The sequence below is a fragment of the Polypterus senegalus genome, chromosome 1, assembly GCF_016835505.1.
Source record: "Polypterus senegalus isolate Bchr_013 chromosome 1, ASM1683550v1, whole genome shotgun sequence".
NCBI lineage: Eukaryota > Metazoa > Chordata > Cladistia > Polypteriformes > Polypteridae > Polypterus > Polypterus senegalus.
In genome coordinates, this window is record NC_053154.1 from 254,676,008 (window position 1) to 254,703,978 (window position 27,971).

Consider the following 27,971-nt stretch of genomic DNA (forward strand, 5'->3'; position numbering starts at 1 on the left):
AAGTGGCTCCTTGCAGTTTGTAGAAATTTTGTTTAATTGTAACATATCTTTAAAAATGTGCAAGCTGTTGTATGAAAATACTCTATACAAATTTGTCAAAGAAGAAATATTATACCTGTTATTTTCTTTTGTTCATTTAAAATGAGATCCAGGAACAAATTCTGCATATTTTTTCATGTTGTACTTGAATAGAGAGCAACGATTCACAAGTCTCATTACTTCTCTGGTCCCTGCGCTTTAATTAGGTAAACTAATCCATAGCTTAAAATAGCATAATACATGGAATTACTTAAATATAGCGGTCTACTTTCAGTAACTTATTTCTTATAAAGGAATGTTTAAAGTTCGTCAAAAATACTTTCCCTCATACCAGGACATGACCTGAAAACATAGGTTGTGCTTGAATTTTATTTTACATAGTATACTCCCTTAGAAATTTAAAGATGTCTAACATAAGATTTAGCATATTACAGATTTCGCATATATTACTTTTTTTAACTTAAATTATGTCTTTAATATTCAGTAGTAATCCAATTTTCAAAGAAAGGTAGTTATCTGTAAATATTTTTTTAAAAAACAAAACTGAAAAAAATTAAAATGTGCTGGAGTATTGAAAAAACCTATATTAAGCTTTACAGGAGTGCAAAAAGGAAAACAGTAGTAAAGCAAATTGGTACAAACAATCCATTAGAAAATATAATACATGTCTGCAATATTCAGCGTCTTCACTAATTCCACTCTGAGCAAAAATCAATGTGCTGCAATAATTCACGATGTTGACTAGTTGGATACTGTACTTTACATCTGGGACATTCTAGAAAGCTTTCATCAAGAACACTGGAGATCTTGGTAGAAGAAACACGGGGAAAAGCTTGGTCTTGTCGGTCATATCCCTGTCTTGTGTAAGAGCTTGGTTCAGAAAGGCGACATTCTTTCAACTGTTTCTATACATCAAAAAAAAAAAAAAAGACAGATAAAGCATTAGAATTCTCTTCCAGATATGCCAATGCAGCTTCCCAAGAATGTTACTATTAAAAACATAAATATAAAAATATTCATGTTTCATCAGTGTCAGGAAAATGAAAATATCTTTCTTTTAGACCTTACTGTAACCACCACAGATATAGCTTGCTTCTAAAATACTGTAGATTGGTTTTCACTCTCACATTTTTATTATATATATTTTTATTATCTCTATCTATAAATGTAAATGTTTGTGATATAGAGAAAAAAGGAACTTGAGTGGCACGAGGTAAACCAGTTGGTAGGGAAAGCTTTCTTTACAACCCTTCTTTTAACTTCACCTGTTTGTTGTCTGGTACAAATCTTGTAATTGATATTTAACCCACTTCCTATTGCCCAAATGACTTGAAATTTTGCACACTTCCTCACTTCTGATGACAATGCATATATCAATAATCAGTTTAATTAATTAATCAATTAATCCATGTTAATTAAGAAATTACATTTCATATGAAGAATAGTTTTCACCAATAGATAGCACTAGTAACAGATAGAATATTAAAGGAAGTGTTAAAATATTGATTACAAAATTGTACTGAAACAAACCCAAAACTATCCATCCATCCATTATCCAACCCGTTATATCCCAACCACAGGGTCTCGTTGGGGGTCTGCTGGAGCCAATCCCATCCAACACAGGGCAAAAGGCAGGAAACAAACCCCGGGCAGGGTGCCAGCCCACCGCAGGACACGAACACACACCCCAAGCACACAGCTCAAGACTAAAACGTTGAAAATAATATATAAACTAAAAGCGTGGACGCTTTTCATCAATCAATAAAATCTAAACAAAAGCGTCCATGCTTTTCAACTTAATATAAGTGTGGTTTATAAATTATATATATATATATATATATATAAAATTTGTTTTTTGGAGGTGTGCTCCATAACCCAGATAATAGAGTATAAGACAGGACTCCAAGTAAAACACACAAAACTCCAGTACCTCTGAGCTGTGTTTTCTTATTATGCTGGTCGTCACAATATTATATGAGTTAATTAAATTTTAATACTAGATTTTTTTTGTAAATAAAATATCATTTTAAAGTAGCTATTCTGTTATCATGGCCTCGGTCCTGACCCCTAACGGGTATGATATATTATATAATTCTCAAACCTGTTCAGTACCTACAAATATTGTAAAACACTTAAAACTAAGCTTCATTTTAACTGAAATGTCTCCTAGAAGACATTTTACTTAATTTAGTTGATATTCTATAGGAACCTAAATATTAAAATCTTGTTAGTGGTGTTTAGTGTCAAACAAATGGCTTACCATGGTTTCCAATCTTGTTATTTGTTCTCTTGCTTTACGTAGCTCCTGCACAACTGTGTGCAGTTGCTGCTGTAGACTCTGTCGATCAAGTTTTTCAATTTCAAAGTCTTTGGATGATATCTGGATCTAGTAATAGATAAATAAAAGATTGTTTACAAGATTAGCTCAAAAATGTCAAAATCAAATGAAAATGTATAGTAAGCAAAAGAAATGAGTTAAAGTAATGTACTAACAAAATTTAAAACTTGTAATCATCTTTGACCTGGGTATTGATTTAGGCAGTTTAAAACTATACATTATTAATCTATGTAAATAAAATAAAAATGTAAAAATATTTGCATAACTGCATATCTAAAAGAAAAAGCTTTCAAGCACCCCTCCATCATGAAGTTCCAGCAATAGTAAAACAGTTTTCCACAGACTCAAATCTTTGTTTTTGTAAAATTTTATTGTGATAGCCAAATTCCAGTATCCTTATTTTTTTACTCTAATGCTTCTATTTATGATGTACTTTGTGTGAAATTCTAATAACTTGCTTTGCGTCTTAAAATGAAATAATAAGAAGAACCTAACTGTACAAAAACAAACTCATATGAGCAACTTTTGGGTTATTCCAGGCCTTTTCAATAAGAATTTATTTTCATTTTAAACACAATTCTTCATTTTAAAAAAAATCCTAATTAAGTACAATACATAAAAAATTCATATTGTAGACACAAAGTATTGGAGTTAATAATTATTTTCCACAGGTTGCTGTTTATGTCAAACAGAATTTAAAAATGCAAGTCCTCTTCAAATTGACAATGAGCCCCATCTTAGTGTGGACATCTGGCTTCTTCTGGAAAGCATTAGGGTCACAGGCCTTATTTTAGTAGTGTGTTATAGACTGTCCAACACATAATTTCAATGCACATCTTATGAGTAAAATAAAAAATATTAAGTGTACAGGGGGATATTATAGTCACTGGGGACTTTAACTACCCAAATATTAACTGGGCTAACCTTAAAAATAGCAGATCACAAGAACAGGCTATTTTATAAGTAATCAGTGACTGTTTTTTTAACAGAGTATGTCACCTCTTTGCACCTACCCCTTGCTATGTGTATGTGTCCTCATTAGCCTGGATCATCTCAGTAAGGTGGTGGGTTCAAGAGGCTTCCGGAAGGAACCGGTACTATGGAACCTACTCGCACCCTCACAGACTTGAAAAGCATATAGGCATGGGCAGATTTGTGTCAGATGAAATTTAATATAGGTAAATGTAAGGTATTGCAGAGAGAAAGTAAAAATTTAAGATGTGAATACACAATGGGAGGTCTAAAAATTGAAAGTACCCCTTATGAGAAGGATTTAGCAGTTGTACTAGACTCGACACCTATCAACTGCCAGACAGTATTCAGTAGCCATTAAGAAGGCTAACAAAATGTTAAAGGTATAAAGCAAGATGTGTAGAGTACAACTCTAAGGAGGTTATGCTGCAGCTTTATAATGAACTGGATATACCTCACCTGGAGTACCATGTACAGTTTTGGTGTCCAATCTATAAAAAGGACATAGTAGCGCTGGAACAAATCCAGAGAAGATCAACTATGCTGATTCCAGGGCTACAAGGGATGAATTATGTACATAATTTAAAAGAGCTGAGCCTTTTCAGTTACAGCAAAAGAAGATTAAGTGTAGACATGATTGAAGTGTCTACAATTATGAAGCGAATTAGTACAGTGGATTGAGAGTGTTACTTCAGAATGAGTTCATCAAGAAAATAGAAATTACGGGAAATTTTTGCAGGGACATTTGGAAGTTTTTCTTTACATAGAGAACTATATAAGCATGGGTAAGTCACCAAGTAGTATGGCAGACAATAGGACTTTAGGTACTTTCAAAACCAGACCTGATGTTATTTTGGAAGAATTAAGTAGATAAGACTGACAAGCTTTGTTGGATTGAATGGCCTGTTCTCATCTAGACTGTTCTAACGTTGTGAAATAAATACAGGAAAACTACAGGAACAGATTCTTGTAAGCTATCAGGAAGTATTATCTTCTTAATTCACGTAAATGTTCCAGGCTACCAAGTATCTTATTCTTCTTGATTTTAGTTTGCCACTCGACACTGTTTCTTACATATTATTATTGGAACACTTTTCTTCACTGGCTATAAATGGTACAGGTCATTCATGGTTTCAGTCTTAATTATATTTCAATTTATACAACTGAATAAATGCATTTCTCACAATTCACATGTCACCCATGGTGTGCCACAGGGATTAGTGTTGCATCCATTGCTTTTTATCATGTCTCCCCTTGGTTCAATTATGCATCATCAAGGTATTCATTTCCCATTGTTATGCTAATGACATCCAGGTTTATATTTCTACCAAACCATCTCAGGCTTGGTATTTATCCTCTTTGGTTTTTTGCCTTCAATCTGGATGACACGTCATCTGTTCAAGCTTGTGGGCTCTAAAGCTACCCTTTTAAAATGTATAAATATTAACATTTGTATCAAGGACACCCCTATTCCTTTACACCTTAGTGCTGTTGTTGACAGAAAGCTAGCTGTCTTTTTAGTCTCTAACACCACATTGCATTTTACCTTTTATAACCTCTGTAATATTTCATGACGACTTTACCCCTCACTGTTCTACTTCATGGCTGTGACACCAATTCAAGCTCCCATTAAATAAAGGCTAAACTATTTAAATACTTCCATGAGAAGTCAGGCTTTTAGTTATGCCACTCCTCAGCTCTGGAAATCTCTCCCATATTATATTTGGGCCGAAAATAAAATTTCTTTACTTAAAAAAAAAAAAAAAATCTTAAAATTCACCTTTTCAAATATGCCTTCTCAGTGGCACAGAGTTTTTTTCTAAATTGTTCTGATTACTTGTTCCATTATTGTATTTAATAGATGTTTATTTTAGTTATTTACTTAAACGTACCGTTTTATGGTATTATCTTATAATGCAGTGCAGTGAATACACTTGACTTGAGCATTTATAGTTTTCATACTCTCTCTGTACATTTAGTATTTGTTTGCTCAGAGGTTGAAGCGCGGGCTGCTTCCTGAGCAGCTCTTCTTTTCTCCACCCTAGCGGCCCGTTTCTTCTCTTCTTTCATCTGCATCTTTCGCATTAAAACTGATTAAGTCGGTGTTTGTGTTGCAATTACTTAGTATGTTTTGTTTAATTTTTCACTAAAGCTGGTAGTTAAGACTTCAATCTGCCTCAAGAATGATTTAAGATATTAAGAGGTAAGGGAAATAACGGCGAAGGTAGTAGGGATGCTGGTCGCTGCCAAAGGTTGATTCTACATTAAAATAAAAATAACCTTGGAGGTCAATCTTCACCCCGAAAGTGGATAGTAGACGTCACGTAGTATAAGTGTACCAAATTTCAGGTCAATAGGTCAGACGGTTTGCGAGCTACAGGTGATTTAAAATCCTGGACAGACAAACTAACAGCCATGGTAGCGTATTATATATAAAGATATGCCCTTGAATGTCTTAAAAGTTGCAATTATACAAGATGTTTTATGATTGTGTGCTCCTTCATATAAAAAACATTAAAGGATGCCAATTAAACAAGTACTTTGATGGAAGAAGCAGAAATAATAAAAACACTGTGTATATCTGGCATGCTAAAAGATATTTTAAATAGACTTTCAGATTCAGAGTCATATATACTGGATTTGCTGATCAATCACTACTTCAAATAATGACTGATGTGCAATTCTAACTTGTATGGGCTATAGCAACTGGGTCACTCTGGCTTTAAACTTTTTTATACTTTAATCCAGCAATTAGGAAAATTAAGAACTTTATTTTACTTATACTTATTCAACACCCGTTGTAAGCTATTGATTAGCTGTTCGTTTGAAAATGTTTGTACACACTATAAGATGCATTCCATGCCTCACAGGATCTAGAATATTCATGTGTAGAGACTTTCAATGAATGATGAAATGTCAGTTTCACTGGTTAGACGACAATGCATAGAAGCTAACAAACTACATTACATTGAACATTTCTAGTGTCTATTGTTTATTTGATGTTGGAAATATTGACAAATTACACAAAACACACAAAACAACAAAATTTGCAGTTCTGTATACTAAGGAGGGTTTATTACAATGTGCTGATATAAAATTTTAAGTTGCTGCAGTATGTTTATGCAAATGTTACTTACCAGTAAACTATTACTATTTCAGGTCGAGTGCAGGTTGAATTATTTTCAGATACATTAGAATAAAACTAGTTTTACTAACAAGTTGTACTGCACTTCAGCTTTGTTCTAACCACTTTTGCCATACTTGTGATGGTATTGACAGAAATACTAACAGAAGAGGTACAGCACTTAATAACATAAAAAATATAACTTTTAAATAAGTATGCAATGCTAAACTATAACAGAACATAAAAAGAAACATTCTAAAATGCAGACTTGCAAGGCTAAAGCTTAAAAATATTTGTAAGATTAGGAAAGATACCTGTTGCTCTAAGGCAGCAATCCTCTTTTGCTCCTCCTGCTGGCATAACAGTGACTTCTGGAGAAAGCTAACCTGTAAAACAGGAATTGGTTCCAAAAATAGTTATTCTCATTATTTTTACTAAAATCAAATTATTAGCTATATTCAATTGTTGCCTTCAAGTGACTAAGTAGCCAAAACGAGTCTAGAGAGTCAACAATATCACATATATGCGAGAATCTCCAACTTCACCTGAAAAGCTAAAGTTCTGTAGGAACCAACTGAGTCAGTTTTGGCATGCTATAAGAATGTGTCCTGGTCATTTCATATAGCAGGTGTACCAGGCACAGCAGAGTAAGAGGAAAAACTGGTTCAGACTATGAACAGACAGCATGGGTTAAAACTATTGGTTGGCCAGGAACAAGAAAAACGTATATAGCACATTTTCATACATGAAATGAAGCTCAAAGGGCTTTAGTAAAGCCTATAGAACAGTTATTTAGAACTGTTGAGAATCATAACGCCCAGCTTAATTAAATACTCTGGACAGATGGCCAGGGAGGACACGAAAATAAACTCTAGTTAAGGTGCAGTATTGAAGAAAATAAATCTGCGGAATTCCAAGGCAAAAAGACCATCCAAACCCCCACCAGGCATTCTACAGTCCATGAATGTGTTACCATTAACTGGATACTACTGTAGAGCTCTCTGGAATACCAGGGAGTATCTCAGAGATTTTGGATTTGCTTACTTCAGAGTAAGTGTGTAGTTACTATGCCATTTAGTTGATTTAGTAGCACCCTTGAGACAAATAACTTACCAAGATCTAAGTCTAATGTAACAGTGAATACATGTTTTCAGTCATAGTATCCAAATCTCTACTCACCAACTCAAGAATCAATGCAAATGCACATCGTAGGGAGTCTTTTCCTAATTCTGTAGGATTATTAAAACTGCCAACCAGCACAAACTTTTTCGTATTATATTTTGTACATTAGAATAGGAACCTGCAAGCTAATAAATTGAAATAAAAGTAAAGACATATGCAGATTGGGGCCACAATGAAACTGACCTAACATCCATAACCAGAACTTCAAAAGATTAAATATTATATCCATGCCTCTGGTTCAAAATAGCAACAATAAAACCACAATGACCACAACCATGGGGATTATGTTTGTACTTAAAAACAGGACAATTGGCATCGTTTAACATATTGTACTTATCATGCCAGATCCTGGATTCAGTCAGACAGAGGATACTGAAACAGTGCCTTAGAAATTTTCTTATATCCTTACTCTGAGGAGTGTTTTTTTTTTTTTTTAAATAATCGTGTCTTCGAAAAAATACACTAACTGGAGAAACTTTCAGAAAAAGATGCACCGGTATTTATTTTGAAAGCATGTAACACACTTCAGCTGCACACAGGTGGACTTCAATAATGAAATTATTTAACATAAACAAAAGAAAGGATTCTATTAGAAATAAGTAAGGCATGAACCCAATCACCAGGAATTAAAAATTAGAAAAAAAAAACAAACCATTGTTTAGAAAAAAAAATGTCTGGACACCGGTCACAACATTAGTATGTTGTTTTGGTAAGTGGCTACCACTGCTTAATTCTTAAATGATCGATTAAGTGCAGAAACAGGAAAAATAAGAAATAAGGCTAACAGTGGAGCCCTATTGTACAAGACCTATAACAATTTTGTTTCCAAAACACTTTATGGTTGTATTTTGCAGACGTCAGAAATTGAAAAATTAGAACATAACATATACAGTATGTAGTTTATATTTTGAAAGTGAAAGCTATAGTAGATTCTTTTCCACAAGATGTCAAGTCACTGGGACCGTAACTGAAGTGACACAGAAACACAAGTAAGGAGTACATCAAGTAGGCAGAGTTGTGTTTTCAACTAAATAAAACAGAGCTACTGAATATATTTTTATTTATATTCTTTTTCATGGCATCGGAGAATGGTGATGTGTTGCATGCTAGTTGAACAGGCAAATAAGAATTTCATTATACACCTGCTTTATGGAGTAGAAAAATGTGTCATGCCCCCCACTCCAAAAAAAGTGCAACTACGTTCTTCTCATACCAGTCCTACTAGTCAAGCTAATGCAGCACTCACACTTGGGGGGGTCGTAGTAGTTTCCTTCATTCATACATACATTCATTCGTTTTCCACTGTTTATCTGAAGCCAGATAGCAGCAAACATAACTTTTCAATATAAAAAGCCAGGGGAAGGGAGATATTATTCCAGTAATGGAACTTTTTCACTGTCAGCAAAAGAGCTATTTTGTAAAGATGCCAGAGCACAATTCTGAAATTAAATTACTACATTCCAAAAGCGGTGAAACATTGTTGTGAAATTAACTGACTTGTAGAACTTTCGCTGCTATGTTACATAATATTTTCCAAATCAGCTACTGAAGTAAAATAAATACAATAAATCTGAAATATAGTTTAGAATTATAGAGCTTAGATTACCCACCTTGTATATTATATTCACACCCACCAAACAAACAAACAACCACTTGTCATATAATATGCAATGCAACATTATGCAAGAAAATTTATTACCTGTAATGAAAGGTCCAAAGACTTTTTCCGCTCCTCCTCATAGTTATCTTTGACATTTGCTAGCTCATTTTTCAGCTTATGTGCCTTATCAATTAAACGCTTCTTCTCATCAGCATAAAGTTTATTATTTGCCATTTCTGTCTGTATTTTCTGGTTGAGACTCTTTATGTCTTCACATTTTTCATCACATCTTTTTCTTAATTCAGATATTTCCATTTGCAGTTTCATAATGGCCTCATTCTGTACCAATATCTCTTTTCTGGCAACGGATAAAGCTTCACCATGGTTTTCAACAGCAGTCTTTTCTAAAATATAAATTAAAATACAATTTAATGTTGCCATTACAAAATAGCCAACATGCATGTGGAAATTCACCTTTAATTGAATATATAACATTAGGACAGCTTGTTTTAATTGTATTAAATGAGAGAAATCCTAACAGCATGTTTTACTGTGAATTCCGCAAAACATTTACAGGAACAAAATAGATAAGTACATCTCACATATACATACTCTTTTCTTTCTAAACACACATCTTATGTTAAATACATACGGGTGGAAAATATTATCCAGTTAACAGCTCTACTCTTGGCCACCTACATTATTTACAGTCCTATGAAAAAGTTTGTGAACCCCTCTTAATTCTTTCAATTTTTGTTTATCATTGGCTGAGCTTTCAAAGTAGCAACTTCCTTTTAATATATGACATGCCCTATGGAAACAGTAGTATTTCAGCAGTGACATTAAGTTTATTGGATTAACAGAAAATATGCAATATGCATCATAACAAAATTAGAGAGGTGCATAAATTTGGGTACCCTAACAGAGATATTAAATCAATACTTAGTTAAGCTTCCTTTTGCAAATATAACAGCCTCGAGATGCCTCCTGTAGCCTTTGATGATTGTCTGGATTCTGGATGGAGATATTTTTGACCATTCTTCATGCAAAATCTCTCCAGTTCATTTACATTTGATGACTGCCGAGCATGGACAGCCTGCTTCAAATTATCCCAAAGAATTTTGATGATATTCAAGTCAGGGAAATGTGACAGCCATTCCAGAACATTTTACTTCTCCATCTGCATGAATGCCTTTATGGATTTCGTTTTGGGTCATTGTCTTGTTGGAATATCCAACCCCTGCGTAACTTCAACTGTGTGACTGATGCTTGAATATTATCCTGAAGAATTTGTTGATATTGGGATGAATTCATCCGACCTTCGACTTGAACAAGGGCCCCAGTCCCTGAACTAGCCACACAGCATGATGGAACCTCCACCAAATTTGACAGTAGGTAAAAGGTGTTTTTTTTGGAATACAGTGTTCTTCTTCCGCCATGTAAAGCACTTTTTGTTATGACCAAATAACTACATTTTTGTCTCATCAGTCCAAAGCACTTTGTTCCAAAATGAATTTGGCCTGTCTAAATGAGCATTTGCATACAACAAGCGACTCTGTTTGTGGCGTGAGTGCAGAAAAGGCTTCTTTCTCATGACCCTGCCATACAGATGTTCTTTGTACAAACTGCGGTGAGTTGTAGAAAGATGTACAGATACACCATCTGCAGCAAGATGTTCTTGCAGGTCTTTGGAGGTGATCTGCGAGTTTTCTGTAACCATTCTCACAATCCTGCGCATAGGCTGCTCCTGTATTTTTCTTGGCCTGCCAGACCTGGATTCAACTGCAACTGTGCCTGTGGCCTTCAATTTCCTGATTACATTCCTTACAGTTGAAACGGACGGTTTAAACCTCGGAGATAGCTTTTTGTAGCCTTCCCCTAAACCATGATACTGAACAATCTTTGTTTTCAGATCTTTTGAGAGTTGCTTTGAGGATCCCATGCTGTCAATCTTCAGAGGCGAGTCATAGGGAAACACAATTGACCACCTTAAATACCTTTTCTCATGACTGGACACACCTGTCTATGAAGTTCAAGCCTTAACAAACTAATCCAACCAATTTGGTGTTACAAGTAATTAGTATTGAGCAGTTACAGGCATACAAATGTGGGTACCCAAGTTTTTGCACAGCCAGTTTTTCATATTTGATTTAATTTTATACAACTAAATACTGCTTCACTAAAAATCTTTGTTCGGAAAACACCCCATTACTCAGATGTTCCTAGGAAATGAAAGACATACCACCGTTATCTTTTTTGTTGAAAGCAGAGTAAATTATTATTCAGGCTGAGAGGGTTTCCCAAACTTTTTCATATGACTATATACCATGTTTTTAATTACCACTCCAGGAATAATAACTGAGATCACAAACACTCTCTTCACGCTTAACCTAGGTAGGGATGACTTTAGAGATACTAAAGTCATGCATTCTTAAAGAGTGGTAGAAACTCCAGCCATCTCATATTTTGGCCGAGATCCCACTTGGCTGCAATGGAAAAGCAGGTAGATACAGTACATATCTAAAATATAAAAATAAATTACTCATTTTAACAGCACTGAGCTAAAGAAATTACAATATACTTTTGCTGTAAACTCAAGTGACTTTTAGAAGAGAGTCTGAAGGTAGTGTGTACTTTTGTAAAGACAAGAATTCTTTTAACAACTGTAGTGGATGGCACACATGGCCTGGTATTCTGGCCAGGATTGAAGGATCCTTACACAACTGGGAGGCCAGTGCAATGGGAGGAAAGGGAGAGATGAGCATTGCAGTCTCCCTGGGTTAGGCTTCCCACATGGACACCCACAGGGCATAATGGGACCTGTACTTCTGTGGGGCAGCCTTGCTGGGAGATGCCAGGATTTACAAACCCTACTCCGTTCAACCCAAAAGTGATTCCAATGGGATATTCCCTAGCACTGGAAGTGCTCCCAGGTTATAAATAAAAGCAGCAGCTCGACGTCACCCAGGAGAGAGAGAGAGAGAGAGAATTATGTTTGGTTTATGACACTTTTAAAGCCTTTGTACAAGGTATTATTGTTAATAATGCTTTTATGTATACCGGGACTTGTGTCTGGGGTGCTACAACACCCCCTAGTGGTCACACAACACAATCATTCCTATCCATAAATATTCAGTGCTACTATGAATACTACAATGCATTGTGTAATATTTAGGGTATAAAAAAAGTCAGTTGATAATATTAATTTTACAAATTCAATCCAGTAACATTAGAAAGAGAACATTACTAAGAATAATCAAAATAATAAATCATTTATAATTCTAAATTACACAGCGGCTTAAAAATCATGAATGCTGCATTTGGTTTGTAACCATGGAAAATGTAAACACACTCAGCACTTCAGAATAGGTTTTTATAGAATAAATATCAGCCACTAAAATAGAAAAAAAGTCCCTGCAAAAGAACCACCTCTTTCAACCCTCACAAACATATGCAGTTTTTAATATCTGGAAAAAATTTGGAATTAACTTGCTTAGAGACCTTTATATAGACAACGTCTTTGCATCCTATGAACAATTACGTTCCAAATTTAACATTCCAGCTACAAATTTCTTTCACTATCTTCAAATCAGGAACTTTGTTAAACAGAACCTTCCAGATTTTCCTCATCTTGCACCCTCATCCACGCTGGAAAAATTATTGCTCAATTTCAAGGAGTTAGACTCCATCTCTACAATATATAAAATCCTTTTACAATCCCTTCCTTTCAAAGATCCAAGAGGACACTGGGAAAATGACCTCTCAATTAATATATCAGAAAAGGAGTGGAAAGTAGCAATGCAGAGAATTCACTCAAGCTCCATATGCGCAAAGCATACAATTATACAACTCAAAATTATATATCGAGCACATCTGTCTCGACTAAAACTCTCCAAAATGTTTCCAGGGCATGATCCAACCTGCGAACGTTGCAACCAAGCCCCAGCCTCACTAGGTCACATGTTCTGGGCCTGCTCCAAATTAACATTATTCTGGACAAAAATTTTTAATTACCTCTCAGACAGTCTTGGACTCACAATCCCTCCTAACCCATTAACAGCTGTGTTTGGGGTTCTTCCAGAGGGTCTTAAAGTGGAGAAAGACAAACAAACTGTGATTGCATTCACTACACTGTTGGCACGCAGACTTATTCTGATAAACTGGAAGAACCCAAACTCTCCTCTTTTAAGTCAGTGGGAAACTGATGTGTTATACTATTTCAAATTGGAAAAAATCAAATACTCAGTTAGAGGATCTGTGCAGACTTTTTTCAAAACATGGCAGGATCTAATCAGTAATATTTTGAAATGATTTTATAAAGCACAGAGAATTTGTTGATTTAGGTATTTTTAAAAGCCTTAAATTTTACACCGTTTGGCTTGCTCTCTCTCTCAAGGGTGGGGATCGATCTGTTCTTAGCATAATTCTTTTTTTTGTAAAACTTGATTGCTATGTATTGATTGTAATAAAATTAATAAATAAATAAAAAAAAAAAAAAAAAGAAAAAAAGTCAACAAGCATGTTAAGTGTCACAGTGTTTAAAGTTTGAAAGAAAACAGCTGAGTGCTACTAAATTGTAATGGTGGAATTCATTTTACATTACTTAATTTTTTTTACCTTCTGAATTGGCTTCTTTATTCTGTAGTTGAACAGTGACATTGGCTTGACTTAACTGCTTCTCCAATTCACAGATCCTTGCCAACAAACCCTTAACATAGGTCTCACGCTGCTGATCATAAACCAACCACTGCTGGTTCTTTTCAAGTGCCTTTCACAAATGGAAAAACAAATTACCAAATAATAAAGAATTTTTTTTAAGTTCAGTTTAATTAATGTAAATAATTTAAGCCCGACATCACTTTCAAGACATTTTTTTTTATTCCAAAACACAGCACATTTTGAAACCATTGGAAACATGAAAACCATAAAAAATGCTCTTACATCTTTTAGCTGCTCTTGAATGACAGTAATTTCACATGGTGTAGGATTAATTCCATTTTGGTCATTCTGAGAAAAGGAAAAAATATGTATGAGAATGTAAGTTTTAAAATGAATGACAAGATATATTTCAAATAAAGAGTCATACAAGTTCATAAAATATGTATTTTCCAAGTAACAATCCAAGTTTGTATAAAATGCAATACTAGTGTAATCCAATGTTATCTTTAATACTGTACAGAACTCATTAATTCATATTTGGCAGATAATTGAACACTTACACTTAACAATGCAAACATTTAAAATGTACCAGCATCTTATTTGCTGTATCAACTTTTACTGCTTATTTAATTTTTAAACAGCTGCGTTCACCGTTTTTAAATGGCTCCTTATTAGGAATAAGATGCAAATGACACAGGAGCCAACAGTTTTCCATCTAACTTGTTTCCATTTACACCTGTGTGGATTCATCATGCTTTATCTGGTTCAATAAAACACTTAAGAGAAAAATATGACAGACTGAAAATGATCAACTTTAGGCTTCAAATATTTTAGATGATATCCTTGGCAAAAGAAAAAAAAAATCTATGATACAATAACCTAACATTTCAAACTAACAAGCCATAAAATTAAATTAGATCCGAGATTGGCAAGGACTGGTTTCTAATTTAGCAACTGAATTTGAAGAAAACCCAGCAGCCACTGTGGCCCTCCATGATCAACACTGCCTACTCCTGCTTTAAAGCATTCATACAGCAGTGAGTGTGTTTACATGCTAACACAAATTTGGGATAAAGTGAGTAACCTGCAGCCAGGTGTTATGTATGTGTCCCCTTGGCCTGGTCCACCCACTTGGGTCCTCAGCAATGAAGATCCTGTGAGCCGGATCATCCTTGGGGGATCACTCCAGATGGCTGTAGTGCCACAACTGACACTCCCTCACAATGCAGGCAATGCACCTCTATTTGGGACTCCATGAGCAACATCTCATTCAACACAAAGTCAAGCCAGCGGTACCCATTGATTCTCCAAAGAGACACAGTATCGAAGGAGTCTAGTCTTCATCTCAGGTCACTGTATAGTGTCCATGTCTTGCAGCCATATAGCAAAACAGGAAGCACCAGGACTCTGACGTCCTTTGCAAAAATATTGGTAGCACTACAAACCCCTTTATAGTGAACCTCATGATCACCCCCAAGGTTCTCCCAATCTGTCTACTGACAGATATGAATGTCACTGCCAAAGTAAGTAAACCTCTGGACAAGGTCAACATTCTTGCTGCAGACCGACACACTGCTCGCAAGCCCAGACACTTAGACTCCTTGCTCACCCAGTCAATGCAAGTACTGAACAGAGCAGGAGCAAGAACACACCCCTGACGAACCCCAGAATCAAAACGGGAAAAATGCAGAGGTTCTGCCTCCTCTGCACAGCACTGACAGTGCCAGTGTATAGGTCGGCCATGATATCCAGGAACTTTGAGGGGATCTTGCGAAGTCTCAAGATGTCCCACTGAGTCGAATGCTTTATGAAAAATCGACAAAGGGTGCAAAGAAACTCAGGTAAACTTCAATGATGTGTTGTGTTAGGTTACTCCCTACTTTAGATGGCAAATCAGACTACACAAGTTACATTACTTTTAACACATTACCCTACTGCTCTGGAGATGGAGCTGCAGTGTTTAGCACCTAACGTTCAGCTAATAAGAATACATTTAGCAATTTTTGAAATTGGAAGGAGTAATGAGACTGCCTGATCATTTGACTTAGGAAATTTATATTGTGAACACTTCTATACCTATGACTAAAAAATCCTTAATGTAACCTGGTTAAATATTTACATAGGAATATAATCTGGTTACTTGCAGAGATATCTACGTCTGTTAAGTAGGTTTCTCCGAGACCAAGAACAAAATTTCTAAAACCAGAATAAGGATTTACATGGCCTTTCAGAAACTAGGTTTCTATGAATAACCAGGTTATTAAAGTAAATGTAAATGCACTAAGTGAGTCAATTATGCATAATGTTATTGGGTGTCAGAAAAAAGGTCAATCTTCTGACAAACTCAGCATTTTCTTAAGTCATGTACTTTAGTCATGAGATCAGCAACTGAAGTCATCAAGCTTGACATACTCTCCAACTAGAAGTTGTATAACATTACATCAAATTAACTTCTGGCTATATCTGAAATCTTTGTGTAATTAGAATTCTTGATTCCAGTTGCTACCTTCAGTTAACACAAAATGTTGTTAGTCTTGCTTGCACAGTGTTCCTGTTATCTTTATGAGGATGCTCACTGTTGAAAGGGATATACTGTACCTTATATTAAAAAGGCTGTCTGATTAATTTATGGTAATCACAAGTAAACTTGCCTATGACTTTAAAAATTAGATTTAGATCTTTCTGAGGTCTTTACAAATCAATGTGATTTGTTCCACTGCAGCCAATTAATATATCACTTAACAAAACATTAACAAGCAGTATAAATTAGCTCTAAAAGAAAAACTTGAAGTTTAAAGCCTGCTCTTCAGGACCATGTTTATGCTTAAGACAGGGTCCGACTTGACAAGGTCTAAGGTGTTCTAAATAAAGACAATATTCAGTCTAGTTTTTGCAAAAAAACTGGAAAGCTTCCCAGAACTACTTGCAGTCAACACTGCCATCTACTGAGCAAACATTTTAAACATTAAAGAAATCATAACTGTGCTTTCAAAATTACAGCTGAAATAATAATAATAATAACAACAGACAGGAGGAACACTGATCAACTGGTCCTGCGTTGCCCTGGGTTTGCATCTGGCATGGTTCTGCAGTCATTCAGAAATCTGCATTCTCCCTTTCTCCATCCATCCCAGAAATATATGTTTGGCTAAATGGTGATTCCAATTTTAATTTGTACAGTTATGTACCTGAGTCAGCCCTGTAATGGGCTGTCTTTTATCCCCAGCTTTGTCCTGACAATTGTGATTCTAAACAGGTTTAAATGAGTTTGAGAATGTTATAATACATTTGAAATGAATAATACAAATAATTTATAGGTTTTATTTGCCTATAAAAGGAAAGTCTATACACTAGTAGTCTAGCTGAACTATGTGCATTGCCAGGTCATGTGAATGATGGTAGATATATCTCTGACAGAAAAAAATTGCTTTAGTTTTACAATAGAGGCTTTGAGTGCTTATTTATGAAGTAATTACCTTGCATCTGCAGTACATTATTTTCAATACACAGAAGTGTGCGCTTTAAGAATTTTAGAGAAATATGTTCATAACCTTGAAATTTTCCACAGCCATTATACAAAATTTAAAATACATGTGGAATTTATTTCCTTTAAAAAAAAAACACCATAAAAACAAATGTGAATTTACATGTCTGAAAGATCTTTTACTTGTATAATAGTTCATTAGAGTAGTCACAAGAACATACTTGCAAATTGCTTTATGTATTGGATAAAATTGATCTCCATCTTAATGACAATCTATTAGGCTAAATGGCTTAATTTAAAAGGCTGGACATCTAATTTGTTCTGAAAAAGGTAGCAATGTATCTCCCCACCTCTTGCTCCCGCCACCAAGGCAACAAGAAACTGATTGTTTTATAATCTGCTTCTACCAAAGCATACATGGATGTAAAGTAAGGTACTTCACTTGAAGTCATTAGGGGATTCCAGGTTTTGAGTTGATATTTATAAGATGTTCATTCAAGGATAGTTCTATCTTAGTGGCCCACTCTGTTTGACCGACTGTTTATGTGTTGTTGCTGTGAAAGTAGCGAACTGGCTACTGTTATAAGTTTACGAGCAAAAACTAAATGTTTACTTATATAATATGACCTTCGTTAATGTTAATACTTCATTAGAGCTTGATATTTTAGTTCAATTCGGGTATGTTAACTGGCTCATCACATTAAGTTTCAGATCCATGTGTTGATATTCAAAATAAACAAAGTGTCATTTCTTATAAGTAATTACAGTAAGGTACAATATTGATCCACTGCTGCCATCTAGTGGATATCTATCACTATTAATTTAGCATTATTTCAGCTGGTACAGTATGTATACATCCATCCATTTTCTAACCCGCTGAATCCGAATACAGGGTCACGGGGGTCTGCTGGAGCCAATCCCAGCCAACACAGGGCACAAGGCAGGAACCAATCCTGAGCAGGGTGCCAACCCACCGCAGGACACACACAAACACACCAAGCACACACTAGGGCCAATGTAGAATCGCCAATCCACCTAACCTGCATGTCTTTGGATTGTGGGAGGAAACCGAGCACCGGAGGAAACCCACGCAGACACGGGGAGAACATGCAAACTCCACGCAGGGAGGACCCGGGAGCGCTACCACTGCGCCACCGTGCCGCCCTTACAGTATGTATAATTTATGAAAAATCATTTCCACTCTTATGGGAAACCACACCAGTATTACATGATTACATGCATATAAAAGAAAGGGGTTCTGCATTGTCATTTGCATCTACAGTATTTGTAAAAGGGTGGTAAAAATAAATTAGAAATGAAAATAAGGCAAATTAATCTGAAAGATTTCTTATGTCTCCTTGTTTCTGCCTGGACACCTATATTGGGTTCAACCTCTGTCTCAGCAGTATACAATTATGAACCATGCCCACAGTGCAATACCTTCTTTACAGGCCTGTTCTCCTCAAAAAGTTTTGCTATTAGTATAATAAGAAAGAATAAAATGTCTTTTTTTTTTTTTTAAATTGCTGGTAAATGTTTTAAAAGTAGTCCAATAACGCAAGGCTTTTCTCAATTTTTTACTTCATTAGTGAAACACATTTATTTGCATATACTTTTGAAAAAAAATGTTAAATGATGAGTTTCCATAAAATTAGCAGTTAATGCAGACATATTACAATTGAGCTTGAAAGAACCAGAATCTTAATTGAAAATATGAAAGCTCATCCAATTAAGAAAAAACAAAAACTAGCAGCTACAGTGAGATCATGCATGACAGAATAACACCCAAAAACATTTAAGTGTCATATAACACTAAATTCTACTACAGTCATAATAATTTTATTCAGCTCTCTAAACAGGAAATCAGACTCACCTGAGAAGATAATTCTTGTTTTGCATTTTTCTGACCAAGATTCTGATATTTCTTTTTCTGATTTTCATTTTCTTCCTTGAGGGCCAGATACAACTGCTCTCTCCTTTCCAATTCTCTTTTATTTTCCTTTACTTGGGCCCGTAACCTGGTTACTTCATCATTACTTTGTTGTTTAAGTTGTTGCCTAAATGTTAATATTTCCTTTTCCTTAGAAGCAAGCTGCTGAATATTTTTCTCATTTAATTTCTCAAGACTGTAAATTTTCTGGGATTAGAGAAAAGAAAAAAAAACTCACATTATACAACACAAAATATTTATACAAATACATATTTGCCAGTAGCAAGTGTTATAAATTGTATCTCATTGCTGATAATATAATCTATCTTGAATATTAAAATGTTAAACTGTCATTACATTAAAACAGAAAAGCTAGTAATCACAGGTTAAAGTGGTGAACATTAACTTATTATCATTATCCTTTAAAAACTAACATTTGCTGTTTGTAAGTTATTACCTGAAGCATGTAATAATTACACTCTCTTAATTTCATACTGATCAATCTTTACCAGCCTTTCTAATATTCCATTTCTCTCTTAGCTGGTTTAATGTTCATTTTCCGAGTTCATCCAGGCTGATTGGTTCCATTCCTCCATGGAGGCATCGGAGCAGATATTTTTATGGCCAGATGCCCTTTCTGACAGCACCTTAAGGCACCTTGCACAATGAGCAAGGGAAACAGAGGTGGCCCTTTTGACAGGATATGAATATACAATTAAATACTAAGGTCTTTGTATCCAGTTCCTCACAACAATCTGATTGGTCAGTTTGGCTTTGGTGATGCAAAGAATGAAGAAGTGCAAGTGTCAAACGCATGGAGAGGTGTACACTGAGAAAGACACCTTTCAAAGATGGAAAGTATAAAAATGAACAGGATGCGAGAATGGCACCTGGAAAATAATGAAAGTCTGAGAAGCAGGCTTTACGGGAACACACTTGAGAAACGGAACGCTAGTGAAAAGACATTGAGACACATCCAAAATACAGAGTAAAGGCACTGAAAGTGCGTGTAGGGCAAAAGACAGAATAATTAAAAAATACCTGCTATCACCTGTCTTTGACAGGTATAATGGCTTGTGATTAATAACAAATTATACACTGTATAAAACCAAGGAGTATCAGAATAGTAGGTAAAGTTCTGATAATAGATAAATCCTCTAAAACACTTGTTTCGAACAGCTGATCCAGTATAGTTAAATTCAATCACCAATAGAAAGTTTCATTAAAAAAGATAAATATGTTGCCACAGAACTCCAAATCACATTATTTCCCAAAATAAAAACAGGGGGGTGAGTAGGGGAAAACACTACTGCTTAACTGCAAGGCCAAAATATCCAGGTATGCACATGGTTATTAAGCACAAATGAAGCAAAATGACAAAACAAAATATATGAGGTGAGATGTGTAATTTAAAAAATTAAAAACTAATCAAATCTGGTCCATTAAAAACAATTAAGAAATGAAATGAAGAAAAGGAGCGGAACACAAAAAGCAGAATTTTTTTGGTCAGTCTACCACTATGGTACAAATGCATTAGCTCTACAAATTGCTACATGGCACCAACAGAGACCTAACAGCAGGTGAAGGAGGAGGAAGAGGAAGCCTGTTTCTTGCTAGAACCGAACCGAGTACAGTGCAACTGTTGGATTATTTACTGGTAATAAGATAATAAGACAATGGTTTACATTTCAAAGAATACACCCAAGCTCGCAGCTTTTGTTTGATTTTTCGGTTCTTTCTTTGGCATGGTGTCTCTCTTTCTTAATCTTTTCAGAGACTATATAAATGGTCATTCTCCCTCAATCCCCCCCACCCATTAATCATCTTAACTACCTTGGGCCTATTTTGGAGTAGCTGTATAAGTGTAGTATTAGTCATTGTATTTGATGTTACATAATAACTACATACCTATTAATAACGATTACAATTTGCTATCAGAACAGTTATAATAGTTATCATTGAACTAAAACAACTTAAGCAATTCTAGATCAAAAAAGTAAAACTTCGCAATAGTTCTAGCTATGCAGAAAAATGTAATAAAACACAGCACTATAATTTAATCTCCCAAATGCTGCAGTAGCTGTGGACCAAAGTATTCTGTCCTATAAATCAATATTTTTGTGCCACGCAGTTTATAATTCATTAAACAAACTTTTAAGTTGTAAACCTGCTTTTGTTCTTTTTTTTTTTTTTATTAGAACAAATTTGTTTTAAATCCTATTTTACCACACTACATGGCAGCTTATACCAGGTGAATGTGGTTCTCTGCATGAAGAAAAATGTGGAACTTGTACACTGTATTAAGATATTTAATTCAATTTAGTAAAATAAATATTCTCAACATTGCTTAATTCCAATTCAAAACAATAAAGAGCTGCAGGTGATCTGAGCTCATCCCATCAGCACTGAATGTAAGGCAGGAAGAATTAAATTGTTAATTATAAGTTATCTCCTTTCATATTTACCAAAATCTAAGATGATACATTTACTAAAAAGTGTACAAGTAATGCAACTCAGGATCAAACACTGGAGGGAGATTAGTATATTTTAGGACTTCTTCATTAATAATAATAACCCTAAGCTGCACTGACCAACTGCACCAAGTAATATTTAAATACTATACCACATCCATATGGAATGTGTCTTTAATAGAATATAGGACTTTCAAGGAGTAATGCAACAGCATTAAAAACTGCATCATCAGATAACACCATGATAAATAAAGTAAGTAAAAATTTAATTTATAAACCGCCTCAGACAAAAGTCAAAACACTGAAAAGTAAAACACAGAATAAAATGAACTATCAAAACAACTTAAAATACAAGGACAATATAAAGGTCACCTACAGACAACAAAGTTACTTAAATGACTGTTCGAATATATGCGTCTTAAGTTGACACTTAAACAATTCAACAGATTCTGCCGATTAATGTCAGTGGAAGATTGTTCCATAACCTTGGAGAAATGGATTGGAATGTGCAGTCCCCATGCATCTTTAATCTGGTATGAGGAATGCAACTGAGATCTAAGTGAGCATATCTCAGAGCATGGCCCAAAGAGTAGTGCTGAAGGAGGTTCGTGATATTTTGGGGAGTGTGACCATAAAGAGCTCTGTAAGCTTTTACTAGCACTCTAAACTGGATCCTAAATTCCACTGGGATCCAATGTAGAGAGAATAAAAATTATGGAGATGTGGTTTCATCATTGTAAATAAGGTAAAAGCATGGCAGTTGCATTTTGAACAGCCTGAAGCCGAGACAAACCAGTATTACAGTAGGTGCAGAAATTGTGAAATAAATAAATATAGACACTGAAAAAAGCACTAAAAATCTTTGAAATACCTCTAAAAGTTGTTTTTGTTCCAAATTATTTAAGTTGCTTCTGCCTTGTGTAAGATCATCCAGAGTTTTCTTTAGGGTAGCATTTTCACTCCTGAGCTTTTCAAGATCTTGCTCTGATTTGGAGTTACCCAACTTTAGACCCAATTTGGAAACAATATTTTTAGATGCCATTTCAGGTATGTTTCTTGGATATGTAAAAAGAAAAAGAAAAAAAACACAACCAAAATTACAAATGCTAAAATTACTTTAATAAAATAATATATAATACAAATACAGTGCATTTTCCAACACAAAAAAATTCCGTAAGGGACAGATGAATCAGGTATAACAAGTAAAATCAGTTGTACATGTACCAAGTGAAGGAATGCTCTTAAAAGAAAACTATAATCTGCCATTAGCAGAAAGATCCCTAGATATTTAGAAGCATCATTTGAATTATAAGAGAAAAAACTGTCACATATCATTTATCATCCTGGAAAAACAACTACCGTATTTTGTTTCTGTGACATACATTTTATATTAACAGTGTCGAAAAAAGTGGAAAGCCAGTCCCCAATGAATACAGTGCATACACCTCAATTTACCATGGACACATTGCAAATTCAAACTGCACACCATTCATAATTCAGTTTGTGGCCAATGTACTAGAAATGAAACTTAACCTGTGAAAGACACTAATCCCCTTTGACCATACAGTATATTTTTTTTCTTTGCCTCTAATTCATACTCATTGGATGTCTAAATTGAATATGCACATCAAAGGCTTTCAGAATATTAATACACTCATTCTCTGTTGTTTCTTTTCCTAGTTATTCCACAGAGTCGTCAATGAACATTTTAACACAATTGCATTGCTTTACTGTTAACTTGAGAATTATTTTTTCTCACAATGACTTTCAGGTTAAACTATCAAAAATTAGTAAAAATAAATAATTAATACAATAAAATATAGAGCTCAGTTGTTCCACAAAATAAGGCAGTCTTTTTTAGATAATTACTTCTTTTTCAATAACATGGTAATATTAGACCATTCTCTTTTGATCATTGCTTTCTAGTTTGTTACTTACGAAAGTTGAGGAGACTATTATAATTCATATAATACCACAGTGGCTGGTTGACCTATTATTCGTGAAGGTCCACAAAAAACAATTCAGGTTTACACTTTCCAACAGTCCCTTCAAAAATCCAGGTACAGTATTTTGAACCTTGCTTTCTCAGATTGCGTTCTGTTTTTAGAATACTGTTTGGAGGAGAGAAAAAAAAAAAAAAAAGTCTCCAAAAGGCATCCTTAAATCGTAGCTGAAAATCTATCAGTAGCACATCCATATTTCCAATGGCAATGCATTTCGGCACAGCAAAAATGTGTTTTCTGTAGACATTAATAATATTTTGCACAAGTCATTACCATTTATCCTAATCCTCATGGCAGTACTCTGCCTCCTACGTAAAGGTCACTATAACTTTTACAGTCAAAAATGTTACTGACATATGTGAAAATGAGTTTGTTTGTAATTCTCTAAGCATTTAGTCAAATAAATACATTAATGAACTAATAAGTACTGCCAAAGAACTACAATCACTAACAAAGTCTGTAGCTTTGAGTTTTGGGAAGCTAGTAACATCTGCATGATTCACTCAAGACAGGGAAGTAATGAGGATACCTGGACTTCTTTAAATAATGTCAGAGTATCACAAATACCGGATTATAACACCACTACTACCTTTGTGAAAAAAAAAATGCACAATACATATTTATTAATAAAGTATCTATTTAACATATGCTTGACTTCAAGGATCCACATGGACATTCTCTGTTTTGAAATGGGCTTTGAGTAAATTTCAATGATTTCCCGCCAACAACCCCCATCCACACAGGTGGACTACTACTCTAATGGCCATAATTGTAAAACATTCAGAGCGTTTTAAACAAAAAAGATACAATTTTACCTAAAGCAAGTAGCCAGAAAGTAAAAATCAATTACTCCAATTTATGGCAATATCATATTTCAATAAAAAACACAAAGAAATGTAAATATAATAATCATTAAAAGAGTGCTTTACATTGATTTCAGACACTTAGCCAATTTGCAAAGTCAAAATGTTTAAGAAAAAAAAACCATTTACATCATTTAAGTCATTGGTTAATACAGACAGTTGGTTTGCTATTTGTGACAAAACAAATTTGAAAAAAACTAAAAAAAATGCAGAAATACTAATATACTGGAAAAATCTAATATTGAAAAAGATCCACAAATTGTGCATTGCACATCCCTAAAAATACCAAACATATCTTTAAAGGTTTGAATTGTCCAAATTAAACTTGTCATTGGTCACCACAATTGTTTTCACAAGTACTATGGAATACATACAGACACAATTATACAAACTCAATGTCAAGAACCACATTCTAAACTTCATATTTATCTGTGGATTCCTTAAATGCTTTAGCGGAACTCCCTTAAAGCATTCTGTGTTATGTGCAGTGAATGGAGACCATTTAGAAGATTCATAGGTCTGGCTTTATGGCTTGGTGTTGCCTGAGGATTTTGCTTTTAATGTTTTCTTTGTAAATTTTCTGCTTCAGTATATGCCACAACTTTGTGGATATTTTTGATAAGAAAAATTCTTGCATAAGAGCATTATAGGCATTTTATATTAACAAGGAGAGAATATCTAAAACAAGATTCAAGTGGCACAAATTTAGTCTGCTACATTTACAGTACATCGATACCAGCTTCAACCACCAATTCAGAAGCCAGTGAGACCACTATTAAAAGGGATTTGGGAGAATTCCTTCACCACTGGGGTAATAGAAAACATTCTGTCATCTTGGATAAGCCTGTAAATCCCAGCTTTTTACTCATGCCCTTTCATTTTCAAGTTCAAGATTATTGTAATGCTCAATGTCTAATTTTGATTAGGTAACAGTCATAATTTTAAGGGGTCTGATTAGGAAAACATGAAAAGGCTTCTTAATGTTTTTCAATGTGACTACTTAGGGTGCCGATACAAAATTTTTGCTACCAACTTTAGACTCCATCAGGAAATTTTCTTTTTTATGAAAAATGTGTCACATTAATGTTTTCTACCTATAGTTGTTTATTTATTTTAGTCATGAAGAATAAAATATAGGTCGGAGCAAGTAAATTGCTCCAGAATACATGAGCATAAAACCTATCTATATTCTGCACATGCTTCACAGACAACACAATTAATCTGGTCCTAAATACACCAGTGTTAATAAATACCAAGCAACTCAACAGCTTTGTACCAATGTAGGGACATAATCCAAGACTTAAATAATTATCAAATGTATTTAAGAATTAAGGGAAATTGCATTTAGGACTGGGGTCAGGCAGCACTTCTTTACTCAAATAGATATGGAAATCAAGCACAAAGTATCAAGACATTTCAAGCAGAAAACTTGACAACCATTTTAGAAGTATACGAATGGGATACTGGGATATCTTAGCTATTAGACAAACAAATGAGCCTGATGGTCTTAATGACCTCATCTGATTTCCCTAAATTTCTTAGGCACACATTTTTTTAGATTACTTAAAGACTCTGCTACTAAAGAAAAACGGCTACCACTAAACTAGGCTGTAATAATTAACAGATGTCATCAGTAATTATCAGCAATGAAAACAGTTTCCAATAACTTTTGTTATTAAATTAGTTGCTTTGTTAAGTATAATGTATGTGACTTTATCGACCAACAATAATGTTAATTTCAGAATGTAAATACCACATTGTGTCAAAAACTAAAGAACTCAAAAGTCTGGAGACACTTCAGCTTCAAATCTAAGAAATCCTTGTAATGCAACTTGTGCAAAAATGAGCATCTAAGAAGAAAACCTCAAAGTAATGGTGATTCACCTTATTCACACTTTGGAAAAATCCAGCACAATTATCAGTTTCATTTTCCTTTTTATTCTCATTCTTTCTCTTAGCTCAAAACTTTGCATTTTTAAAATATCCAATTAAATGAAATAACCAGCAAAATAATCAGTCAGTAAAATAAGTTGTTAAAGGCACTCCTATAAGTCGACATAAAATACCCAGTTTCCCCAGTTTTCCAGTGTACTACTTTTGTCAAAAGCCCACTCATCTTTAAGATTTCCACTCCGAGACGGTCTTTCATTGACAAAATTGAAATGTGGGCTTCATCATCATCTTGTTCTGTACCTGAATTTGCTCCTGCTATTTATACTTGAACTCCCTTGTATTTGCTATTCTTTGCAATATGTTCATTTCGTCATCCCTTTCAAAGACGCGTCTATACTATATTTTAGTACCTATTAATTCAGGGTGTCATTCTCTTCTCGAGATTTCCACAAAAATTAAAAGCAGAAGACAACTGCTAGAATATGCCCCACTCCAACTCTTTGTGAGGATTATTTTCTCACCACGATAGCAGGTGCGGGAGTAGCCTCCTCATCTGCTCCTTTGAAAAACATACCCTTCTCAGCTATTAACTTTCCATCTGTACTAAAGTAAGTTAGTCTTAAATGTATCTATGTTCAACTTTATATTTAAAACAAACATTTGCTAATAATAGTCGCTGCTTGTTTTTGAAACAACCGGTGATGCTTATCTCGGTAAAACGTTCAAGCAATACACAGTAAGCGATCTTCCATCTTATGATCTTTACAATAACTTCATCAAGAACAACAACAGGTTCTCCATACTTTCGTTTGCATCTGAACCTTCGAACTCATGGCACGGATTTTTTTTTTCCCCAAACCGTATTAAAAAGTAATGCCGAACACTCAAGACAACACTTAACGTTGTCTTTGGAACCCAAAGGATTATGTACAAGGATGATAAAGAAGTACAGACTTTAGTTTCAGCACCGCAAAACTGCACAGTCGCAGCTATTTAACCCGCACAAAGGAATCCAGTAAACGTCAGTCGTTACTATTAATTATTTAATGAAAGGTAAGAAAACCTGAAACTGAGTAAAAGGGGCTAAAAACGGAAGCTCCGGTTGACAAAAAAGTCAATAATGCAAAAAACAAATGCAAGGAACCGATTCGTGACGAAAAAAAGCACTCGCGCTTGACATTTTGTCAATAAGGAAGCTATCAAAAATACTCCGCTTTCTTCAAACGAAATAATCATCACTTCTAACAGAAAACAACGCATTTAGTCATGGCAAGTTCACAAAGGTGGATATCCTTACTCTCACTTGGTTTGTTAAGAAGTTTGACGAAGGACATACCAATAAAGTCACACTCAATAGAATCACAACGGCGCTGTTTCTCCTCTGACACCTCGTTCAGCCAGTTTTGAATACGG

General features: G+C 34.7%; 1 protein-coding gene across 2 annotated transcripts; it reads right to left on the reverse strand.

Annotated features, from left to right (window-relative positions):
• Positions 1-16: 16 nt before the first annotated feature.
• Positions 17-27,971, reverse strand: cep55l (centrosomal protein 55 like). 2 transcript variants are annotated; one of them, XM_039772243.1, is made up of 9 exons: positions 27,895-27,971; positions 22,671-22,854; positions 19,272-19,535; positions 14,197-14,262; positions 13,873-14,023; positions 9,355-9,659; positions 6,788-6,859; positions 2,300-2,425; positions 17-944 (listed from the first exon to the last, which is right to left on the reverse strand). In XM_039772243.1, the coding sequence occupies exons 2-9, from the start codon at positions 22,839-22,841 to the stop codon at positions 729-731; spliced, it is 1,371 nt and encodes a 456-aa protein (XP_039628177.1). In that variant the 5' UTR covers positions 22,842-22,854; positions 27,895-27,971; the 3' UTR covers positions 17-728. The 2 variants fall into 2 exon arrangements, with proteins under 2 accessions (XP_039628177.1, XP_039628186.1); XM_039772252.1 differs by lacking the exon at positions 27,895-27,971 and adding an exon at positions 27,856-27,878.

Excerpts from the sequence above, each read along its gene's own strand:
- cep55l (XM_039772243.1), bottom strand. The coding sequence starts at position 22,841 with ATGGCATCTAAAAATATTGTTTCCAAATTGGGTCTAAAGTTGGGTAAC. Across the intron at positions 9,660-13,872 it reads TAAAGAAGCCAATTCAGAAG|AAAAGACTGCTGTTGAAAAC; the intron begins GTAAAAAAAATT and ends TTTATATTTTAG. Across the intron at positions 945-2,299 it reads TAACAAGATTGGAAACCATG|AAACAGTTGAAAGAATGTCG; the intron begins GTAAGCCATTTG and ends TTTGATGTATAG.